The sequence below is a fragment of the Rhinopithecus roxellana genome, chromosome 9 (genome assembly GCF_007565055.1).
Source record: "Rhinopithecus roxellana isolate Shanxi Qingling chromosome 9, ASM756505v1, whole genome shotgun sequence".
Taxonomy (NCBI): Eukaryota; Metazoa; Chordata; class Mammalia; order Primates; family Cercopithecidae; genus Rhinopithecus; species Rhinopithecus roxellana.
The window spans coordinates 108649532-108672522 of record NC_044557.1 but is presented as its reverse complement, the minus strand read 5'-3'; the positions used below and the strand labels follow the sequence as shown (position 1 = coordinate 108672522).

The 22991-nt window shown below is 50.0% G+C and overlaps 1 protein-coding gene across 3 annotated transcripts in view; it reads left to right on the top strand.

The window, feature by feature from the left end:
* The window catches only part of GFRA2 (GDNF family receptor alpha 2), a 99546-nt gene that overhangs the window by 27077 nt on the left and 49478 nt on the right, over positions 1 to 22991 (top strand). For all 3 annotated transcript variants that reach the window (XM_030938263.1, XM_030938262.1, XM_030938261.1), the window contains one exon: positions 13883 to 14237. In XM_030938263.1, coding sequence (XP_030794123.1) covers positions 13883 to 14237 — 355 coding nt within the window. The remainder of the gene's footprint in view (positions 1 to 13882; positions 14238 to 22991) is intronic.

Sequence of the window (22991 nt, the reverse complement as noted above, 5' to 3'; positions counted from 1 at the left end):
TGGAGCTGGGTCCTTCCAACAGAGAGAAGGCAGAGCTGGGTGTCCAGGTGAGGCAGGTTGGTCACTGGTGGGTGAGAAGGCGAGGGCATTTCTGTCCAAATCTATTTTCTCAACAAATATGAGTTAAGGTGCTATGGTCTCAATATTTGGTCCTGCTGCCCAACAAATTTATAGGTTGAAATCCTAAACCCCAAAGCAAGGGTTTTAGGAAGTGGGGCCTTCGGGAGGTGATTAGGACATGAGAGTGGAGCCCCTATGAATGGGATTAGTGTCCTTCTAAAGGAGACCCTGGAGAGCTCACTTGGCCCTTCTGACAAGTGAGGAGGACACGGCCAGAAGACGGCTGTCTGTGAACAAGCAAGTGAGCCCTCACCAGACACTAAATCCACCAGCACCTCGATCTTGGACTTTTCAGCCTTGAGAACCATGAGAGATAAATTTCCGTGATTTATTTATAAGCCACTCAGCCTGTGGTATTTGTTATAGCAGCCCGAACAGACCAAGACACAAGGTAATTAGCTTAAGCAGGGGAAGGCAAGAAATGGCTGCTTTAAGGCATTTGGAGCTGGAGATTGGGACTTCAAAATGAGACCAGTCAGCCCGTGTGTGTGTGTGCGTGTGTGTGTGTGTATGTGTTACCTAGTGACCTTTGGCTGCTCAGGAGCCGGCATGGAGTTGGGGTGGTTGGGTTTCATGGGGGTTACTGGGTTTTGGCTGTGATGGAGTAAGAGAGGAGGAAGAGAGGGGCTGAGGAGCTCAGGGTGTTGCGTGCAGGCTGGGAAATGTAGGTTGGGTAAGGAGGAACTGAGGACAGGGTAGGGGGACGGGTGAGGGAGAGCAAGTGGTCGGGTCAGTGGGTCAGGGTCTGGGAGAGGTTAAGGGTTTACTGGAGTGGGAATTCCAGAGAGGGAGCTGGAAGGTGAGGAGAGGGTGGCCTGAGGTTGGGATGTGTGATGTCAGCCTTTCAACAGGGATTTGGATGTTGATGAAGGTCAAGGTCAAGGATATGACTACGGCAATGGGGAGCTAAGGGCAGGAGGAGATCACTGGAGGCGGATAGAGTGTTGTGCAGTCAAACTGTCCCTGTTGCGTGGAAGCCTCTAGGAATGGTGCCTGGGAAGGGATGAACCGGAGATGGTGAGCCAGGTGTGAGGTCACTCTTGAGAGAGGGGAGTGGCAGGGTTGGTGAGTGACAGCCTCCAGAGGAGTGGGGGCAGCTGATGACATGAACTTCCTAGGAGGACAGATGGGGCAGAAATGATGAGGAGAAAGGAGACCCCCAGCCATCCATGAGCTGCCCAGTGGCCACTTCTTTCAAAATTAGGATGCTAAATAACAGAGTCACTGATTTTACAAAATGCATTGATTTACCCAAACTAAGTCTTTGGATTGTTTTCCATAGTTTTAGAAATTGACATTTAATGGTTTTCATGGCTTTTGAAGATTTTTGCAAATGGTCTTCATAGCTGTATTTTAAGATATGTTCAGTTTTTGGGGAGCTAAGGGTCATGAGTTGACGTGGACTTCTTATGGTGAGAAAAGTATATTTCATAATCAGTAAACAAAAGTTTAGGTATGATGGGTGCTTCAACTCCTATGTCCATTCTCTACACCATCAAATAAAAAATGCTAAGGAAAGATTTAGGTTATTGCATCAATATGAAATGCCTCAAATTTGGTTTTTAATGGTTACAAATACAAAATTAAACCCAACTCATCATTGTGGGAACTGGTGTGAGAACGGTAAAAACCTCAAATATTTAAAAAAAACCCCAAATACCAAAACGATATTCAAAAGAAATAGGGCACTCAAAAGTGGTTGAAAAAATTCCTTTGAATGTGAAAGAAATTTTTAGTTGTCAGAACCACAAAATTAAGACTAACCTGAAATTTGAGGACTTGGAGAAAGAATTTTAAGTGTGGTTAAAATTTGAGAAAATATAAAATGCAGTTTGAAAGGTTCCAAATTGATTTTATTTCAAATTGATGTTCAGTGTATTTGCCATTCGTCAAATTGATTTTTGGTGGGTTAACCTGCTTTCAAAAATGCAGGTTCACCTGGAGAGCGCTGGGTGGTCCCAGTGTCATGGTGAGGCTGGGAATGAGGGGAAAGTTCAGAAAGAAAGTTGAGATTATAAGGAAGCTTGAACTAAGACTTCCCAGGACTGATTTGAGAAGGGTGAACACCCTGACCTACAGAGCAGTAGAGGACAAGGGTTCCCCAAAGGGTTCAGGTCCCATTGGATCCTTGGGCTTTGATTGACAACTGAGAGGACTGAGAAGCAAGACTCTGGGATTGGTCTTGTTAGCTACTGGGGATGGGAACACCGATGTATTGCTTCCAGCTAGATGTTGCGGTGCTCTTGGCCCCCACTCCCGGTGGTGAAGGGGCCCAGAAGGGAGGAAGATGCCCCGAGACCTTGCTTGGGATGGAGCAGAGGAAGCCCTGAAGATCTTTTGCTTATGAAGGGAAGACTGGGGACCGTTTTATCTTTTGCAGCATAGTGTGTAGAGGCTGGAGCACAAGGGACTGTCTTCTTTTCTTAGCAGGGCAGTGTAATGTGAAGGTAGCCTGAGAGGTGAGATGGGAGGGAGGACCTTTCCAGCCACGGGACACTTTATTTTTATTTTTGTTTTTATTTTTATTTTTATTTTTTTGTTTAGACAGAATCTCGCGGTGTCACACAGGCTGGGGTACAGTGGTGAGAGCCCTCAGCTCACTGCAACTTCCACCTCCCTGGTTCAAGCAGTTCTTGTGCCTCAGCCTCCTGAGTAGCTAGGATTACAGATGCGCACCATCACGCCCAGCTAATTTCCATATCTTTAGTAGAGATGGGGTTTCATCATGTTGGCCAGGCTGGTCTTGAACTCCTGGCCTCAAGCGATCTGCCTACTTCGGCCTCCCAAAGTGCTGGGATTACAGGTGTGAGCCACTGCGCCCGGCCAGGTGACACCTCTTTAAACAAGCAACATTGCCTGTGCACTAAGGGTTGGTAACTGTAAGGGGTATTTTCATCCACATTGTCCCTTTTTTTCTTAGCGTAGTCCTCTGTGTAGGCAGGTAGGTATTCTATCTCAGTTTTGCAGGTAAGGAAAGTGAGGCTCAAAGAGTTTACACAACCTGTGCACACTTGCTCTGATAGTGGCCCAGCCAGGTCCTCCGTCTTCCCCACAAGCCACTGCTGGACCAGGGTCTCTGCTTTTTCTGGGACCCCACACTCAAAAAGGAAAGTTTCCATTTGTTTACTTGTGATCTCTCACCTGAGCTAGAATGTGAGCACCAGGAGGGCAGGAGACTTGGTGGTTTTATTCGTCAATCCAGGCTTACTTTCCACACAGTGGGTTGTAAGTGTTTGTTGCAAAAAATAAATGGATCTTGAGGGCAGACTGGGGTTAGATGCCCCATGAGGAGATCCAACATGAAGTGTGGAGGTGATGCTCATCCAGCATGAGGTGTGGAGATGACAGTCATCCAGCATGAGGTGTGGAGGTGATGGTCATGGTGGCTTTAACCCTACAGGGAGGACTGGGATTAGGGGCAACTCCCTGGAGTCTCTGCTCCTGGACCCTCCCTTTCTCTTGCTGCCCTTCCTGTCTTCCTTCCAACCCTGCTGAGAGTTTATTTATTCTACATCTCGTTGTGAGTTGCCCCTCCGCTCACCCTTATGCCCCTAATTATTTGGGGGTGTCAGTTGACCATCCTCCTTTTTGAAACTCTTGCCTTCCATGAAATCAGCATCTCTTGGTTTTCCACCAGCTCAAGGTCCACTCCTTTCCAGCCTCCATTGAACATCATGGAGCTCTGTCCTGACTTACTTCCTCTTCTTTGTTCTCATCCCCAACCTAGGGAGCCTCACTGAGTTATGTGACTTTCTACAGCCTCCAGTGTCAACCATGCCAAGTTTTGTGTCTTTAGCCCAGACCTCTTTCCTGAACTCCTGGCTTGTGGACCCTTCTGCCTATTCAACATCTCCGCTTCGACATCTGATAGACATCTCAAACTTAAGTCAAAAACAGAATGGTCCATTTCATTCTGCCTCTCTTCTTTCCAAGTCTTTCCTTTTTCGTGAGATGATATCTCCATCTACTTGGTGCTCAGGCCAAAAACCCAAGAGATTTTCTTGATTTCTCTCTCTCCTCCCACTCAAAATATAAGCAATCCTGTTGGCTTTATCTCTAAATTATATGCAGAATGGGTTCACCTTTTGCCCTCTCTGCAGTCACCACCCCACCCCAGCCTCCACTAGCTTCCTGCTACTGCAATAACCTGTGACTGGTCTCCTTTTCTGCCTGCCACCCTCAGATATACCCTCAGTTCCATGTGTCAGTGAATGAGATCATGTGCCTTCCTCCTTAATGCTCTCCAGCGCTTTGCATTTTAGAATAAAATCTGAAATTTTTACTTGCCCCCCCAAGGTCTCTCCTGACTGTCCCTCTGACTTCTACTTCCTCTAACTTCTGCCTCCTCCGGGAAGCTCCGGCAAGCTCCGGCAACCTTACCCTTTGTTTTGACTAGGAATGTGCCAAGCTCATAGCTGTCTCAGGATCTTTGTGCTTGCTCCTCCTTTTGCTTGGAAATCCCTTCCCATGTTTTTGTGTGTGTGGTCCATTACTGCTCGTCATTTTAGTCATTCTACCTCAACTCGATGTCATCTCCTCGGAAAGGCCCTCCCTCATTCCCTGGTCATTCTTTTTCTTTTTCTTTTTTGAGACGCAGTCTTGCTTTGTCTCCCAGGCTGGAGTGCAGTGGCGCGATCTTGGCTCACGGCAACCTCTGCCTCCCAGGTTCAAGCGATTCTCCTGCTTCAGCCTCTTGAGTAGATGGGATTATAGGCACCTGCCACCACACTCGGCTAATGTTTGTATTTTTAGTAGAGATGGGGTTTTACTCTCTTGGCCAGGCTGGTCTTGAATTCCTGGCTTCCACTGATCCACCTACCTCAGCTTCCCAAAGTGCTGGGATTACAGGCCTGAACCACTGTGCCCAGCTGGTCATTCTCTTTTAAATTCCCTTATTTTGCTTTCTTTAAATTTCCTTCCTTCCTCCCTCCCTCCCTCCCTCCCTCCCTGCCTGATCTCCCTCCCTCCCTCCCTCCCTCCCTGCCTGATCTCCCTCCCTCCCTTTCCTCCTCCTCCTCCTCCTCCTCCTTCTTTCTCTCTCTCTCTCCCTCTCTCTTTTTCTGTTTTTCTCTCTCTCTTTCTTTCTTTGAGCCTGAGCCTCACTCTGTCGCCCAGGTTGGAGTTGCAATGGTGCGATTTTGCCTCTCTGCAACCTCTGCCTCCTGGGTTCAAGCCATTCTCCTGCCTCAGCCTCCCGAGTAGCAGGGATTACAGGTGCACGCCACCACTCCCAACTCATTTTTGTGGTTTTAGTAGAGATGGGGTTTTGTCGTGTTGGCCAGGCTGTAACTCCTGGCCTCAGTGATCTGCCTGCCTCGGCCTCCCAAAGCGTTGGGGTTACAGGTATGAGGCACTGCGGCCGACCTTATTTATGTATTTATGTGTTTACTATCAATCTTTCCCTCACTAGAATGAAAGCTGCAGGAGAGGGAAGATTCTTTCTTTCCTTCTCATAGCTGGATTTTAGGGCCTGGCATGTAGTTGGTGTATGAAAATATTTGTTGACTGGCTACTAATGCAGGGACTCAGGTTCTACTCCGGGAGAGGTGGGTATTGTTGGGTATCTGTGTGTGTGTGTTCCTTGGTGTGCACACATGCTGTTGAGTTTGCACAGTACCAGAGTAGGCTCCTTTTAGCCTGCCACGGTGGAGCTGTGGCTCCGGCTTGAAGGAACGAGGTAAGACAGCAGGGCATTCCCTGGCCCTTCATCCCTCAGCATCTTGCACTGGTGTGTTGGGTGGGCAAGTGGGAGAGGCACAAAATGTAAGGGATTATGCAGTTCAAAACCTGTCATTATTCAGGTTAAGAAATGAGACTGAGGCCGGGCGCGGTGGCTCATGCCTGTAATCCCAGCACTTTGGGAGGCCGAGGTGAGTGGATCATGTGGTCAGGAGATCGAGACCATCCTGGCTAACACAGTGAAACCCCATCTCTACTAAAAATACAAAAAAATAGTTGGGTGTGGTGGCAGGCACCTGTAGTCCCAGCTACTTGGGAGGCTGAGGCAGGAGAATGGCATGAACCCAGGAGGTGGAGATTGCAATGAGCCGCGACGGCGCTACTATACTCCAGCCTGGGGGATGGAGCAAGACTCCGTCTCAAAAAAAAAAAAAAAAGTAATGAGACCGAGAGAGGCACAAAGATTTACCTAGGGTCTTCTTCAGCTTGGAGAAGCAGAGACAGAATTAAGAACCCCATTCTTTAACCCCTATTTAAGTAGTAGAGCTCTACATCTTGGCCCAGGGGCCAAGGGTGGGCTCAGGGACAGACACTGCAGCTACAAATGGGATGAGGGGCAGTTTCCTAGGAGGCAGGAAGGGTGGTTAAAACACCTGGGTCCCCATTGCCTGGGAGGCTTTACAGGATGGGGAGCCTCTCCTTTCTGCCCACAGGCTCATTTGTTATTGGAAAGTCTACCTTGAAGATCCTCTCTGTCGGGAGGTGGCAGAGGGGGATGAAACCGTTGGGGGGTGTGCTTAGGTGACAATAGCTGGCCACAGACCATCTTCTGTGAAGGGTGGGTTTGCTAAATTGTGTGCTGGGTAAGGTGTGTGTGTTGGGTGAGGGGTGTGTGTGTGTGTTTGGGGAGTGGGCCAAGGGCAGCCCTGCTCCTCCCCTAAGCACTGGTTCTCAGTCTTTGGAAGGTGGCCTCAGAATCACAGGGAACTTGTGAAATCCAGATGCCCGGGTGCTAGCCACAGAGCTCCTGACTCAGTGGGCCTGTGAGTCACAAATGCACCAGAGGTCAAGTGCCTTTTCTCTAAACCAGTGACTTCCTCCTCTGAGTGCATTGCACACCACTGCTAGAATGGGAGATGGGGCCAACAAATACGTATTTTTATCTTTATTGCATTCTAGTGTGTTAGAAACTTTCAGAACCAATGTAGGTGTTATCATTTAGGATAAATCTAGATAGGTATTGAAAAATGTAAAAGGTGAGTCAATAAGGATTTAAACAGATTCATTATTTAAGAATTAAGGGATTTAGGCCCAGCGTGGTGGCTCATGCCTGTAATCCCAGCATTTGGGGAGGCCAAAGCGGGCGGATCACCTGAGGCCGGGAGTTCGAGACCATCCTGGCCAACATGGCAAAACCCCGTCTCTACTAAAAAATACAAAAAATAATTAGCCGGGTGTGGTGGCAGGCGCCTGTAATCCCAGCTACTCTGAGGAGGCTGAGGCAGGAGAATCGCTTGAACCTGGAAGGCAGAGGCTGCAGTGAGCTGAGATCATGCCACTGCACTCCAGTGGGTGACAGAGTGAAACTCCGTCTTAAAAAAAAAAGCATTAAGGAATTTAAAGAAAAAATTAATGAAACGTCAGTAGTAGAGGTGGTACTGTTAATATGACCAAAACGAGATAGGAAACGGAAGTTTGGTAAACCCATCTCAATATAAAAGTGAAATACATATTTAAAGAATATGAGTTTAAAGAGCACTCATATGCTTGCCTTCTGGGGATAGGGAGTTCCACTGTCTGGAACCACGGCTCAGTGGTGCAGATGGGCTCTTGGCTCAGGGCAGCACCCCAGGAATTAACAGGAGAGGCTGGGCTGGGTGTGGCTGGGCAGGGCTGTTGGGGAGGCTGAGCTGCAGCCCCTGGTTGTGCATCCCCCAGCTGGCCTGCCCCTCTGCTGCTGGCTCTGCTCCCTGGCTGGCTGTGCTCCCCCGGCCTGGCCCTTACCCAGGGAGGAGGAGGGGAGGAGATGAAGAAGCCAGAGTGTCCCCCAGGGCCAGGAGCCGAGGGCTGGGAGGATGACTTAACTGAGGTTTTGGAGAAGGCCAAGTGTTGTTAAATCCCGCCTCCCTCTCCCTTGGGCAGCTGTTTACCATTTACTCCTTGGCCATCAAGGCTGCTCTCAGCCGGCCTGGGAGACCCACTGGGGCTGGCACTGGAGCACGTGTTGAGCTCAGGCTCTCCAGGGCCAGCTCAGGCCTGGGATCAATTTCTAGCTCCCGAATCTCTCTCAGGTCTTGTGTGGTCTCAGCTCTCGGTGCAGGGGATGGGGCAGGGAGACGGAAGGGGCTGGGTTTCCTGAATCCCCATTCCCCACCCTTTGCACATTTTAGTTCAGGGTCTGTAGCCCCCGTGCCAGGCAAGGATTGTGAGGGGTCTTGGTAGGTGAGGTTTGTGTTTAGAATCCCCTACCTCCTTCTTCCCAGTGGGGACTCACCTTCCTGACAGGAGGGACAGGAGCCTTAGGGTGGATGGCAGGGCAGTGACTGTCTTGGAAGGGGTGTGCGTCCAGTTAGCCTGCTGCAGATGGCAGTGGCTGTCCCTGTGCCGAGCCCTGACCCCACCATCTCCCTCATGATGAAAACGCAGTGCAGGCTGCCTCCTTGGCGAGGTGCTTGGCAGAGCCTCAGAGCCCAGGCCCGCTCCTGGGGGCCTTTCTCCCATCATCCGGCCCACTTGAACCCGGTTCCTGCCAGGAGGATTAGAGGGGGCATCTTCCTGGTAACCAGGTGGGAGCTGCGTTTCTCGTGTTTTTGTTTCCTAGGAAATTTACCAAGTTTTGGCCCAGGAGTTTACATGTTCTGCCCCCTAGCAAAAGCTTTCACTATTCGAGCTCCAAATGGAAGCCACGGAGGCTATAATTACACGAGCACTAGCTCAGGAACCTGCTGAGAGGAGTGGGAACGGAGCACCTGGGGAACCTGGGGGCAGCCGCAGTCCTAAATTAGCTGCCATTCCGCTTGCAGTTGTTAACCTCCTCTCTGGGGTCCCTCCTGTTGTCTTTCCTCCACCTTGGCCCCAGGCTGCTCCACTCCTCCAGCCAGCAGCCAGCCAGCCTCTGACAGGTGCATCTCATGGCTGGCTTGGGAGAACCTGTCCCTTAGAGGCAGTGCCCCCACAATAGCCCTTGTGTTGACAGGGATCCTGGGGTCCTTCTGGCCTGGGCAGAATGGTTTGGTAGCAGCTCAAGGAATTGCCTGAGAGGCCACATGCCCCAACGTGGCTGAAGGCCCTTGTCTTGGCAGTCCTTGCCTTGGTTTCCATGTTCAGTCACATTGAATTGCTTGCAGTTCCTCCCAGTGGTTGCCCCTGCTCCCCTCTGTGCCTGGGATCCTTTTTCTGCTGTCTTCACTTCCTCTGAGTCCTCCTATAGGTTTCAGCAGAGATATCACTGCTCCCAGGACCCACCCCCCCCACCCTAGGTCTGGACAGGATGCTTTTCTCTCTGCACCTGACTTCCCTGACACAGAACTCACATTGGCATGGGCTGGTCCTCTGTCCCTAGCTGTGTCTCTGGCAGGGTTGCAGGCTTAGTGTCTGAGGAAGTGCCTGGCACATAGTAGGTCCCCATTAACTATATATTAATGGATTGATTGGGAAAACAATTCCCTTGATTCTCTTTCTGCCTTAATTTCCCCCAGCCTCCGTTTTTTCTTTTTAGTAAAAGGCTTATATCTTTAAGAGTGGTTTTAGGTTCATAGCAAAATTGAGAGGAAGGTACAGAGTTTCCATCTACCTGCTACTCCTCCCCAGGCACAGCCTCCCCAGCTATCAGTATCCCTCTATAGAGGGAGGCATTTGTTACAATTCTTGAACCTACATTGACGCATCATTATGAGGCAATGCCTAGCTAGAGTTTACATTAGAGTTCACTCTTGGTGTCATACATTCTTTGGGTTTGGACAAACGTCTAATGGCATGCATCCTCCATTACAGTATCATACAGAGTGGTTTCATTGCCCTAAAAATGCTCCATGCTCTGCCTCTTCCTCCCCCACTCCCTACTGACTCCTGGGAGCCACTGATCTCCCTGTTTTCCCTTTTTCAGAGTGTCATACCGTTAGAATCATAGAGTATGATATATGTCTCCTTTCATGTAAGTTTCCTCCATGTCCTTTCATGATTTGATAGCTCATTTCCTTTTATCACAGAATAAGATTCTTTGTCTGGATGTACCCTCCCCTCTTTTATTTTTACAACAAGAAGAGAGGGCACTTTTCTCTTTCTGCCTTTAAAGGGCTATTGTTGGCCAGGCGCAGTGGCTCATGCCTGTAATCCCAGCACTTTGGGAGGCCAAGGTGGGTGGATCACCGGAGGTCATGAGTTCAAGACCAGTCTGGCCAACATGGTGAAACCCCATCTCTTCTAAAAATAGAAAAATTAGCCGGGTGTGGTGGCAGGTCCCTGTAATCCAAGCTACTCAGGAGGCAGAGGCAGGAGAATCACTTGAACCCAGGAGGCAGAGGTTGCAGTGAGCCAAGATCGTGTCATTGCACTCCAGCCTGGGCAACAAGAGCAAAACTCTGACTCAAAAAAAAAGAGACTGTTGTTGGCCAGACAAAGGGTTGAGGTGAATGGCTTAGTCTTCGTTGATCATCCCCCAAGTTTCAGGTCTGGGCTGAGCCCCACGTGGTCCTGTGTTGATCACTGTTGTCTACTCTGTACCATGTTGCTTGCTTAATAATATTAGCCAACATTTTTTGAGCACTTACTGTAAAATAGACACTGGCCTAAATACACTTATTCCATCAGCCCTTAAATACCTATTGCATAGCACCTGCGTGTCAAACACTGGGTACTAGGGACACAGCACTGAGCACAGCCCTGCCTTCCTGGAGCTTGTGTTTGATGCAAACAAACAAATAAGTAAGTAAGTACATACCATGGCAGATAGTGACGATTGCTGTGGGAAAAACAGATCAGAGTAGAGGGTACATGGAATGTGCATGGGGTGTTGTTACTATGTGTGGGGTGGTCAGGAAGGACTTACATATTAGATAACATTTGAACAGAGTCTTGAAGTAGATGAGGAGAGTGGTTGTATGGCTGTGGTTGGAAGGGAGAGACTTCCAGGCCAAGGGGAGAGTAAGTGCAAAGGCCCTGTGGCCAGGCCATGATGGGAGTGTTCCAGGAATATCCAGGAGGCTGGGTTGACTGGAATGGAGTGAAATGAGCCAGGAGAAAGGTATAGGAGGTGAGGCCATATACAGCCTTGCTGGCTGATGGAAATATGATATGCATCACATATATAATTCTACATTTGCTTGTAATCACAAAAAAGAGGTGAAGTTATTTTTATTACTACATTTGTTTAACATCATAGATCAAAAATACCCCTTCGATGTGTAATCAAAGTAAAAAATTATGAGATACTTTACATTATTGTTTTCTTTCTTTTCTTTTCTTTCTTTCTTTCTTTCTTTTTTTTTGAGACAGCATCTCCCTTTGTTGCCCACACTGGAGTGCAGTGGTGTGCTCTTGGCTCACTGCAACCTCTGCCTCCTGGGTTCAAGCGACAAGTGATTCTCCTGCCTCAGTCTCCCATGTAGCTGGGTGTAGTACCACGTGTCACCATGCCCAGCTAATTTTTGTATTTTTAGTAGAGACGGGGTTTTGCCATGTTGGCCAGACTGGCCTTGAACTCCTGACCTCAGATGATCTGCCTGCCTTGGCCTCCCAAAGTGCTGGGATTATAGGTGTGAGCCACCATGCCCAGTCTATATTATTTTTTTCTTATTACATTTTCAAAATCTGGTATGTGTTTCAGGGCCTTGTGTGAACATGTGAAATGCCCTAGCCACATTTCGGATTCAGCAGCCGTGTGTGGTGAGCGGACAGCATTTCAGAAAGCACAAATTGTTCTGCCACAGCAAATCAGACAGCGCACATATAGAGGTTTGTAGGCCATGCTGAAGTCCCCGAATGAGCTGGGGAATCCACGGGGGGTTTTGGAGCCTAGGAGCGATGGCTCTCTGCCGTAGGTTCTGGAGGGTTCTCTCCGGCTGCTGTGATGAGAGAAGATTGTCATGGGTTGGGGTATGGGGGCACAGGGCAGAGCAGGAGGCTGGGAGAAGGAGGCTGTTAACAGGCACAGTGTCAGTGGCTCGGATCCAGGTGGCAGCAGTGGCGGTGGTGAGAAGTGGCTGGATTCTGGTTGTATTTTGAAGGTGTAGCTGCCAGGGTTTGGCAGTGTGTGAATGAGAGAGGAGTCAAGGAGGCGCCGGGAGTTTTGGCACTGGCAACTGGGAGGATGCGGTTGTTTCCAGCAGGATGAGGAAGGCTGTCAGAGGTGGAGGGAAGCTCCAGGTTTTGGGGGAAAATATGAGGTTGGGTTTGGATGTGTTAAGTGTGAGATTTGGGTATTAGGCTTGCAACTGGAAGTGTTGAGTTGGCAGATAGAGAAGTCTGGGGCTCAGGGCAAGAGGTCTCATCCAGGGGTTGGAATCTGGGGGTTGGAAGCACAGTGATGGTGTTTCAGGCCATGAGATGAGCCGAGAGTCCCAGGGAGAAGATACATGTAGAGAAAAGGAGGCTGAGTCCTGGGTATGGAAGATGGGACCAACAATAACAGGCTGAGCAGGAGACTGTGGGGAGGTGGCAGGGAGCCCGGCAGAGAGTGGAAGGAGGCAGGAGGGAGGAATCGGCTGTGTCCAGTGCTGCCGATGGGCTGAGGGAGATGAGGCCCGTGGATTTCCCAGCATCCATCAGACAGGCGGGGCCAAATGCCCGGCTGAAGCGGGTCCAAGAGAGAATGGGAGGAGAGCAGGGGACAGCTGGTGTAGACAACTCGATTGAGGGGTTTTGCTTTAAAGGGGAGCAGAAAAATGGAGTGGTAGCTTAAGAGGGGTATGGTCACGAAGAGGTCTTTTTTAAATTAAAGATGGGTGATGTAATAGCTTATGGGAATGGTCTAGAAGACGGCAAAATCATGACGTAGGGGAGAGAGAAAAAAACGAGCTGTTTCATTCTTGCTCACGAAGGCCCTGTGTGGTAGATACCAATGTGCGGACAAGGAAACTGAGGCAAAGGTTCAGCCATTTGTCCCAGGTCACACAGCCAGTAAGTATCAGGGCCAGGAGTTGAACGCTGATGGCTGACCTCTAGAACACCGCCAGCCTTGGCCATTGTGCTGTTCTGCCTCTTGGTTTGCTGGCTGGAGTTGTGAGCTTTACCAGAGTGGGCCCTCCTCTTGCACTTTTATATCTAACACAGCACCTGGCAGAGGGCTGTGCAGAGGTAGGACCTGATCAATCTTTAATGGGCAAGTGATTAGAACACCAGGAACTGTGTGCTGGAAGTGCTCAGTCGCCTGGCCCCCATGAGAGGGACGCGTGGCCTGAGCCTGCCTCACCCCGGGTCCTTCCCACCACCTTGCTGGGCCTTGCGTGGAGAGAGTGGTGCTCAGGAAATACTGGAACGCATTTGTAGGGTGGATGAAGAACGGATGAGGAGCTTACATCGACGGTTCTCGCTGGCATAACTGCACTTCTGGGTGTGACTCGGGTTCCTGTGCTGGGCAACCTCGGGCAGACCCCTTGCCCACACAGTGCTTCAGTTTCCTTATCTGTAAAATAACAAGGTTGGGTGAGGTGATCTCCCATCTGGCTCTCACCAGAATGCCTCAGGAGGGCATGTGTGTGCTGTCTGCACCCAGGCTGCTGACGATCCCATCATGAGAATTGTCTGACCCCAAATGCCAGTGTCCTGCTGGTGGGTGCATAGGGGCCCCCTCGTTGTGTGACGCTGAGCCAGTCACTTTATTTCCCATATTTGTAAACAGGGCCATACACACCTAGTTGCTTGCCTTTTAGGCTTGTGATGCGTTTTAAGTCCATTGTTGTCCTAGATTGCCATGGTACAGCTCACCCTGCACCAGGCGCTTCCTAAGCACTCCCTCAACCTGTATATTAACTCCTTTACTCCTCACCACAGCTTTAGGAGGTAGGTCCTGTGAAATGATCCCCATTTCACAAAGGGGGAAACTGAGGCACACGGCCTCTGACCTGCACTCTTGTTCCTCCTCCAGGGACAGGGGCAGACCCGGTGGTCAGCGCCAAGAGCAACCATTGCCTGGATGCTGCCAAGGCCTGCAACCTGAACGACAACTGCAAGAAGCTGCGCTCCTCCTACATCTCCATCTGCAACCGTGAGATCTCGCCCACCGAGCGCTGCAACCGCCGCAAGTGCCACAAGGCCCTGCGCCAGTTCTTCGACCGGGTGCCCAGCGAGTACACCTACCGCATGCTCTTCTGCTCCTGCCAAGACCAGGCGTGTGCTGAGCGCCGCCGGCAAACCATCCTGCCCAGCTGCTCCTACGAGGACAAGGAGAAGCCCAACTGCCTGGACCTGCGTGGTGTGTGCCGGACTGACCACCTGTGCCGGTGAGTGCCGCAGCAGCCCCGGGGGTGCTGGCAGGAGGGGGCTTGCGTTGCTGGGCTGTGTTTTGCTTTCTCTACATTCCTTGGGGTGCATTGAATTATGACCCTGAGTCCAGCAGAGAGGGTGTCAAAAAGGGTAAAACTGACTTGGACATGTGCAAAGTGAATTTTGCATTTCATTCATCCATGCATCCATCCATCTACTTTGTTCATTCGTTCATTCATCCACTCAGAACAGGTGTATCTTTTGCTTACTCTCGGCTCAGCTGGGGAAACCAAAATGAACAACCCAAGGAGCTTCTAATTTAAAACCATAGACTCCTTGAGCCTTGGAATAAGAGACCTTTGGGTGCAGTGGCTCATGCCTGTAATCCCAGCGACTCAGGAGGCTGAGGCAGGAGGATCACTTGAGGCCAGGAGTTTGAGACCGTCCTGGGCAACATAGCAAGACTCAGTCTCTACATATATATATGTGTGTGTGTGTGTGTGTGTGTGTGTATACAGACGCATACATATATACACACACATATATATACTTATATATATTATATAGAGCTAAGTTTCAGCTCAGTATAACCATGTATCCCCCCAAAACTACCTTCCTAATAATGAGCCTACACTTGTTAAGCACTTACTGTATTCCAGTCTCTGCGCTAAGCTTTGGACATACGTTATGTCATCTAATGTTCACAATAACCCTGTGACGTGGGTTTTTTTACTCCTGTTTTATAGGTGAAGGGACAGAAGGTCAGGAAAATTTTGTAAACTTGCTCAAGATTACACAGCTAATAAGTGGTAAAGTCAGGATTCAAAGCTAGGACTGTCCGACTCCAGGACCCGTTCCTCACCCCGACCCATTCCTCACTCATATGATCCACTGAGACTGGATTATATGTCAATACAGAGTGAGCTGCCTCTTTGTTTTATGAGAGCACCTTTCCTGATAGCCACGTGACATATGCTGGGATATCAGGCAGAAACTTTCTTTAGAAGTAGGACAATTGTCTAAAGGCCGTATATGTATATATGTATGCGTGTGTGTGTGCGTGTGTGTGTGTGTGTGTGTGTATATATATATATATAAAGCCAGCTCACTCTGTATTCAGGTCCGATCCAATCTAGTGTTGGGGTGAGGAACGGGTCCTGGAGTCGGACAGTCCTAGCTTTGAATCCTGACTTTACCACTCATTAGCTGTGTAATCTTGAGCAAGTTTATAAAATTTTCCTGACCCTCTGTCCCTTCACCTGTAAAACAGGAGTAAAAATACTCACGTCACAGGGTTATTGTGAACATTAGATGACATAACGTATGTCCAAAGCTTAGCGCAGAGCCTGGAATACAGTAAGTGCTTAACAAGTGTAGGCTCAGTATTAGGAAAGTAGTTGCTTTTTTTTGGGGGGGGGGTGCATGGTTATACTAAGTTGAAATTTGGCGTTATGTAATTCTCATGTTTGTCCTTTTTCTTTGCTAAGTATTTATTGAGACTCGGTTGTGTGCAGCTGTTGATCCTAAGGCCTGAGGATACAGGGGAAACAGACAAAGAGGGAGGTGATCCCAATTCAGTGGGATGAGGCTGTGGGCTCCCAGAGGAGAGAGCACAGGAGAGGGCATCTGCCACATCCTGCATGTCCTGGGGAGGGGAGGAGGCCTTGAGCTGAGCCTTGGGAAACAAGAAGGAGAAAGCCGGGGAAGAAGCCTGCTGGGAAAGCATGGCACAGGGTGGAAGTGGGAGAGGACCTGGGCTCTGAGGAGCTGCAGGTGTTGGGCATGGGTAGAGTGGGCCATGATGGGAGTGAGGGGGAAGCTGCTGGAGAAATGGGGATAGAAGTGGGTGCAGGTGTTTATAGATTGCCTGTTGTGTTCTAGACACTGTTCTAGAGGCTTTATGTCTCATTTAATCCTTGCAACAAAACTGAGGTAGGTACTATTATCTTTATCTGTCAATGAGGAAACATCTGGCAAGTTACAGAGAAAGTAACTTGTTGAAGGTCACACAGCCATACATTTCAGAGTCAGATTCCAGCTAAACTGCTTCTTTCCAGTATTATTGAGTGTTCCAGACTAAGACAGTGAGTGTGGGTATGGAGAAAACTGGATTATTTCAGAGGAAATTGGGAAGTGGCCTTGATGGGACTAGGTGACTGGCTGAAAGCCACCTGGAGATAGAACCCTGGTGGCAAGAACTATTTCTGTTTTGTTTACTCCACACCCTGTCCTGCATGTAGATCCTGGCATGTGGTGAGCATTCCATAAGATTACTTGAATGGATAAATGGATGGTGTCTACCATGTTTCCTAGTTGAGTAACTCTGGGGAGATGGAGCCATTCAGTCGGGGTGGTGTTGGACATGCAGCATTTGAGGGTCCTGGAGGACTGTTGCCAACTTCATGGCAACACCTAGGGGGCACTTGGACTTGTGGGTTTCGACCTCAGTAATGAGGCTGGAAAGAAGAGATGGGTTTAGGAGATATTGGGTACTTTACTGGTGATCAAAGCCACAGCAGTAAATGAGATGGCCTAGGAGGGGTTGCTAGAGCTCAGGAGGGAGTCTGGGCTGGAGATGCCTGAAGATTTGGGCATCCTCGGTGTTTAAGTGATAAGGCTTGGAGCAAACAGTGGAAGCAGAAATCTACTGGGAACACCAGTGCTTAAGGGAGGGGCAAAGGAAGTGGGATGTGAGACTGGAAGGGAAGGGGATTTCAGAGGGAGGAGGTGACCGAGCTGTGGTGTCTCACAGAGTGTGTATACCTGTGTCTGCCTGTGTGCATGTGCATGTTTACTTGTGTTTGTGTGGTGGAAGATGGACTGCAGTGGACCCACGCCTGGCAGGGAGGCAGAAGTAGAGGCATTGGGCACAAGCTACCTTCTTCAGAAGGAACCAGGGCCAGGGCCTGGGGCTGCAGAGAGACGGGAGATGGGGAGGGAGAGCCGGGGCCCTGTGCACACTGAAGGGGAAGTGCTACTTTGTGTGGTTTGCAGAACAAGCTCTCCTGGGGTTTGGAGAAGGGCCTGATCCCAGAGCTAGCTGCAGGGCTCAGGGAAAGCTCTGTGAAGAAGGTGGGTTTTTGTCTTTTGCTTATGTAAAAAAAATACATTTTATTGCCTACACAAACCAATTGAGGCGATTGAAGATGAAACTATGCATACCACAATGAGGAGGGCCAGCCTTAGAGAAGAGGAGGGAGCAGATGTGGCCACGCTGCCATTTGCCATCGTGACTGAACTTGAGCTCCGAGCTTCTTTGTTGCTGGGATAAAGAGGAGGCTTGATGGGTCACATAACCCCCCAACCAGGATAGATGGGGTCATGATCTGAGACACATTCGCTGCTTCTTCTGAATGCTAAAATGACCTTTGGGGGCTGCATCCTACACAGCTGCATGGAATGATGGAACAGATGGGAATCGGACCTTGAAGGAACTGGAAAAGACCAGCATGAATCCAAGCCCAGGACCCAAGCATCGGAATGGGCCAGGCGCACTCAAAAGCTGGAGGACTGCAGGGGGCCTGGCGACGGGGCCTGGAATCAAGCCGCTCAGGTGTCCGAACTAGGCATCTTGGGCAGAGGAGTGACTGGGACACTGCACCCATTTTATTAGTATTGCTTTAAGGAAGGATGGATAATACAACAATGTAGTGGACAGCTCCTATGGGGTCTGCAGCCCTGAGATGGGGGAATTTGGAGCAGGGTGATTTGTGGCTTGGAGAATGTCTGTGTCTGCTTAAAGAACGTCTGTGTCTGTTTAAAGAACTAGAAGCATTTTTTCTTTTCTTTCTTTCTTTTTTTTTTTTCTTTTCTGGAGGTGGGGGAAGCTAGGAAACAGGAGAATCAAGTGATACACTTCACACGGTGGAACCCGAAAGGGCATTTAAATAGCACTAAGTATTGGGAGGGTCAGGACTGAGGAATCCCGGGAGCTGAGGGCTGACAGTTTCTGAAGTGTGCTGAGCCAAGCAGATGAGCTTCTTGCACTGGGAAATAAATTTAAACAATGGCGACTCTAGGGCCCACAGACAGTGCTGTGTCTGGATTATTGAATTAGGTACATGGCTCACTTTAGGAGGCCTGGGATCCTGAGTAGGAAATTCTGATTGCTCCAGGATGTGACTAGGTGAGCTCCTGGTCTTGAAGCAGGGCGTTCTTCCAATCCATCTCTCCCTATCTCCCACCAACACACCCATCTGCATGCAAATTTCAATATGGTCCTGAAGAGGTAGGGAAGGAATGAGGGTGGAACCTGCATTAGGAAAAGTCTGGCAGGAGCATGGAGAAGTGTCCTTTAGGGAACCTTGCGCATGATGGAGAGTTGAGGTTTGGGGCGGGGTGCATTGAGACATGCATCCGGAGCCACAGAGACTGAGACGCACAGACACTGCAGGTGGTGGATGGAGGTGGCTGTGGTGGTGCCCCAGAGTCAGGGGACCTACCTTTACTCTTCACCTGCCTGGGGCCTTCTGCATGGTCCTCGGTGGGCCGTTTCACTCCTCATGCCCTGGGGGGGTCTTCATCTATCAAATGAGAATCCTGAACCAGGTCATCTGTAGGGACCCCGAGGTCTTATAAGTCTATGGTTCTGATTCTGTTGAAGCAGTTTTCCTGTTTGCCTTCTCCCTCTGCTCCTGCCCTCTCCATGGGAGGTTACTTTACTGGAGAGATGAGCTGTTGGTATAAGGGGAAGTGACCCAGCCAACCTCATCAGGGTGTATGGTGTGGGAGAAGGTATTTGAAGGGCCTGGAAGGAGAGGAGTGGCTTCTTTCCACACTCTTACAGGCCTGACTTGCTGACCCAAGCGTTGCTTTCCCCAGAATCCACAAAAGTGCTCAGGTGTCCTATGGATGCCTATTGTCAGCATCAGAGGTGACAGGTGGCTCAAGAGGGGCCCCTGGAGAGCAGGAAGCTGGGTCGTGGCTCTCAACTGTGCCTGGGAAGGGGTGCACTTCTTCTTTTCCCTAGTTTGACTTCCTTCAGGTTTCTGCCCTCCAGGATGGGGACCGCAGGTGGAAATCTTCATTCTGAAAATGGAGAGCCCAATGCCAGGGTGTTTTCAGCAGGAATTGCAGGACCCCCAACCTGCCTTTGCTGGTACTTTAATGAATGAAGCCAGCCTTGGTGGTGTCCTGGGAAAGCCTCTCTGGGCTTACGACTCTGGAAGTGAGGCTTCAGCTCTTGGGCGTCTCCTAGGAACATGCCCATGCTGCAGTGCTATGGCACCTAACCCTGATGCAGCCAGGCCTGCTTGGCCCCTGTGGGCCCTCCTCCTACCGAGAGAGTTGGCCTAGAGATGCCCAGGCTTCCTGCGGGGTGAATCTTGGCCCAGGATTCTTGGGGGAGGCTCTTCCAGAGCCCACCTCACCTGGCACTACATGAAAGAAAGTGCATCGATTCGCTGTGCGGCATACCATGTGGCAGGCCTCGTCCATCACCCGTGTGAGATTTAGCAGGCTCTGCATGCTGTCTTATTAAATGTCACCAGCGATAAAATGTTGGAGGTTTCCTTTGATCTAGGGTTTAAAGATGCATTGGTTAAACAAGGATATCTGCTTGCTGGGCCTCGGGGTTTTGGGAAGCACTTCTGAATCCCCCCATCATCCTTTGAACTCGGAGCAGTTTGGGGTCAGTGGCTGAGGATGGAGCCTCTGGGAGTGGAAGCTTTGGGCTCTACCAACAGTTCCACCTGGCTTTGAAGTTGCATCTCAGGAACCTTGGCTCTGTCTTTGGTCTTTGTCTGGTTCATATCCCACGAACCTTAGGGCTGTGGGCTTAAGCTAAGTGAGCATCTAGGGATAGACCAAGAGAGACGTTTCCTTTAAAAACTTCTGATAAGGAGCCTGGAAAGCCTGGAGAACTTCTTGGAATGCATCCATGGCATTTGGCTGGATTGACTCTAGTCCCCACAGTGGGCCAAGATCTACATTTTAAAAACACAGTCTTTCAGTTTTTACCCTCTCAGCTTAACAGCCATTGCAAAGATGGTGTCAGATTGTGTGTGCGTGTGTGCGTGTGTGCATGTGTGTGGTGGTTGGGGGGTCGTGGGAGGATGATGCTGTTGTTTTCTAAACTGTGTCCCTACCAGGTCTCATTTGGAAGCGGTCCTCTGAAATGCCCTGTTCCTCTTAGTCTGCCAAGAGAACATAAATAACTCCTTACTGGCTCAGTGCCATCTCCTGGGCTGTAATTTCACCTCTGGGTGCTGAGGATGTGTATAAATAGATTCCAGCCTGGAGCTACCCTGGCAACCTGGGCCCTTTCCTGAAATGGACACTGCCCTTGTCAGAGAGGCTTGTTGGCAGAGGAAGTTGGGCTCACCTCCCTCAAGGCTGTCCTCAGCGGGTGGGAAGGAGTCCCTTCCACACACTCTCCTTCTTGCTCAGCATAGGGGGTGTTCAGTATCTTCAGGCAGTGTGGACGAACAGGTCTGGCTTTCATTCTTGGCTCCTTGGGACTGTCCCTCAGCTTAATGGCTTCCCATAGGATCTGTTGGCTGATGCTTTTAGCAGATCATGTCTAAACGGCAGCAAATGATTACTTGCGCAGGGGTAGGTGGACTGTGATGCTTCCAAGCCTTCCCTCCCTTTAAAGGAGAGGTGGTTGAATATCTTGAAATTATACAGAAAGTTTTGTGTGTATTTTCTAGAAGGAAGTCTGTTGCATTCATTAGATTCTCTAAGGGTTCCTTGATCTCCCAAAGCATAGGAACCTCTTCCTTCTCTAGATGACCAACTTGGATTGGCTCCCTAAAGAAGGATTTTGAGTCTGGCTCCTGGTTCAGTAGCAAAGAGGGCTGTGACTGATTAGTGATGCCTGCCACAGGCATAGGAGGGGCAGCGTGAATGCTCCACAGAACCCAGCCAGTCCTCCCTGGGGCCAGCAGATTACCAACAGCAGGAGGAGTGGGGGGGTCCTGTGACCATTTCTTTTTTTTTTTTTGAGACGGAGTCTCGCTCTGTCGCCCAGGCTGGAGTGCAGTGGCCGGATCTCAGCTCACTGCAAGCTCCGCCTCCCGGGTTTACGCCATTCTCCTGCCTCAGCCTCCCGAGTAGCTGGGACTACAGGCGCCTGCCACCTCACCCGGCTAGTTTTTTTGTATTTTTTTAGTAGAGACGGGGTTTCACGGTGTTAGCCAGGATGGTCTCGATCTCCTGACCTCGTGATCCGCCCGCCTCGGCCTCCCAAAGTGCTGGGACCACAGGCTTGAGCCACCGCGCCCGGCCCATTTCTTTATTAATTTCACTAGTCTTTATTCGTCATCCACTTTGGGCCAGGCATTATGTTTGATTGGGAGAGTTAATGAAGTAGGTAGAGGTCCTTGTCCTTGTGGCACTTAGAGCCTAAGGGGAGAACTCTGTGTCTATTGTATCTGCTGTGGGAGAGGAGCCCCACTACCATTGCAGCTACAATTGTGTAGATGATAGCTTTTTACTCAGGTTCTCTTGAAATTCCAGTTCTACTAAGTCTTCCCTGGGTCACCCTGCTGGCATTGCAGAGCAGCCCTTTCTTAGGGGAGATGAGTCACAGAGAAGTAAAATCTCACCCGGGGTCCCACCTGGCCTGGAGGAGTGTCCAGAGTCCAACAGCCACATCCAGCCCCAGAGCAAAGCTGTGCAGAGGAGTGTGGGGGAAAAAGGCCACCCCCTTCCTGAAGAACCTAACTGCAAGGAGCCGAGACCCTGAGATGAGCTTCCCTTTGGGGATCCCATGTGGCTGCTATTGCTGGTCTCAGTAGGGGCTCTGCTCACTCTTTAACTCTGGGCCAAGGGTCCCCGAATGACCCTTCCTGGAATTTCCTGCAACATGTTGAGACAAGGCTGGAATGCTGGATATTACTTTACTAAAGCCTCTGGGGAAATAAACACACACAGAGAAGCTCCAAACCAGAGGTCTAGTTTACAAGATAGGGTTCATGCATCGCCCTGCTGTGGCTGCTACCGCTTGGCAGGGCTGCACAGAGCCTTGACCTTAACTTTACAGGGTTCTCTCAAGGCATCTGGGCTCCAGAGGCTCACACCCCAGGTAGATGAGATGCGGATCCTGTTTGGCTAAGGCTCCCACTTGTGGACTTTGCTTGAGGACCCAGGCAACTCTGAGTGGCTGGGGAGGAGTGACCCATTCGTGACGTGTCACTTATGCAGGGAGTATCCGAATGCAAGCCAGCATTGTTTGTTCATACCAGAGGCCTCACCTACAACTGGGCGTGTGTTTGTTCACACAGGGGCAGACACACTTTCAGCCACCCTGGTCTTGCATTGTTCACACTGGCTCCCTGAGTGTTTCTGCTTTCAATCACTGGCATGGACTGTCTCCTTGCCTGGTATCTTAGTCAGTACAGGCTGCTGTAATGGAATACCATAGACTGGGTGGCTTCAACAGCAAACATTTACTTCTCACATTTCTGGAGGCTGGAGATCTGAGATCCTGTCTGGGTTTTGATGGCACCTTGATCTATAAAGGCCTTGTGGTGAGGGCCTTTTTTTCCTGGTTATGTCCTCTTACGGTCTTTATTGATGTGTGCACGCAGAGGTAGAGGAGAGAAAGAGAGATCAATCTGGTGTCCGTTCCTCTTCTTATAAAGCCACTAATCCCATCATGAGGGCCCCACCCCCATGACCTCATCTAACTCTAATCACCTCCCGAAGGCCCCATCTCCAAATACCATCACACTGTAGATTAGGGGTTTAACATATGAATTCTGGGGAGACACAAACACTACGTTCATAACATCTAGACTTCCCTTCCATCAAGCCTGTTTGGCTCCCAT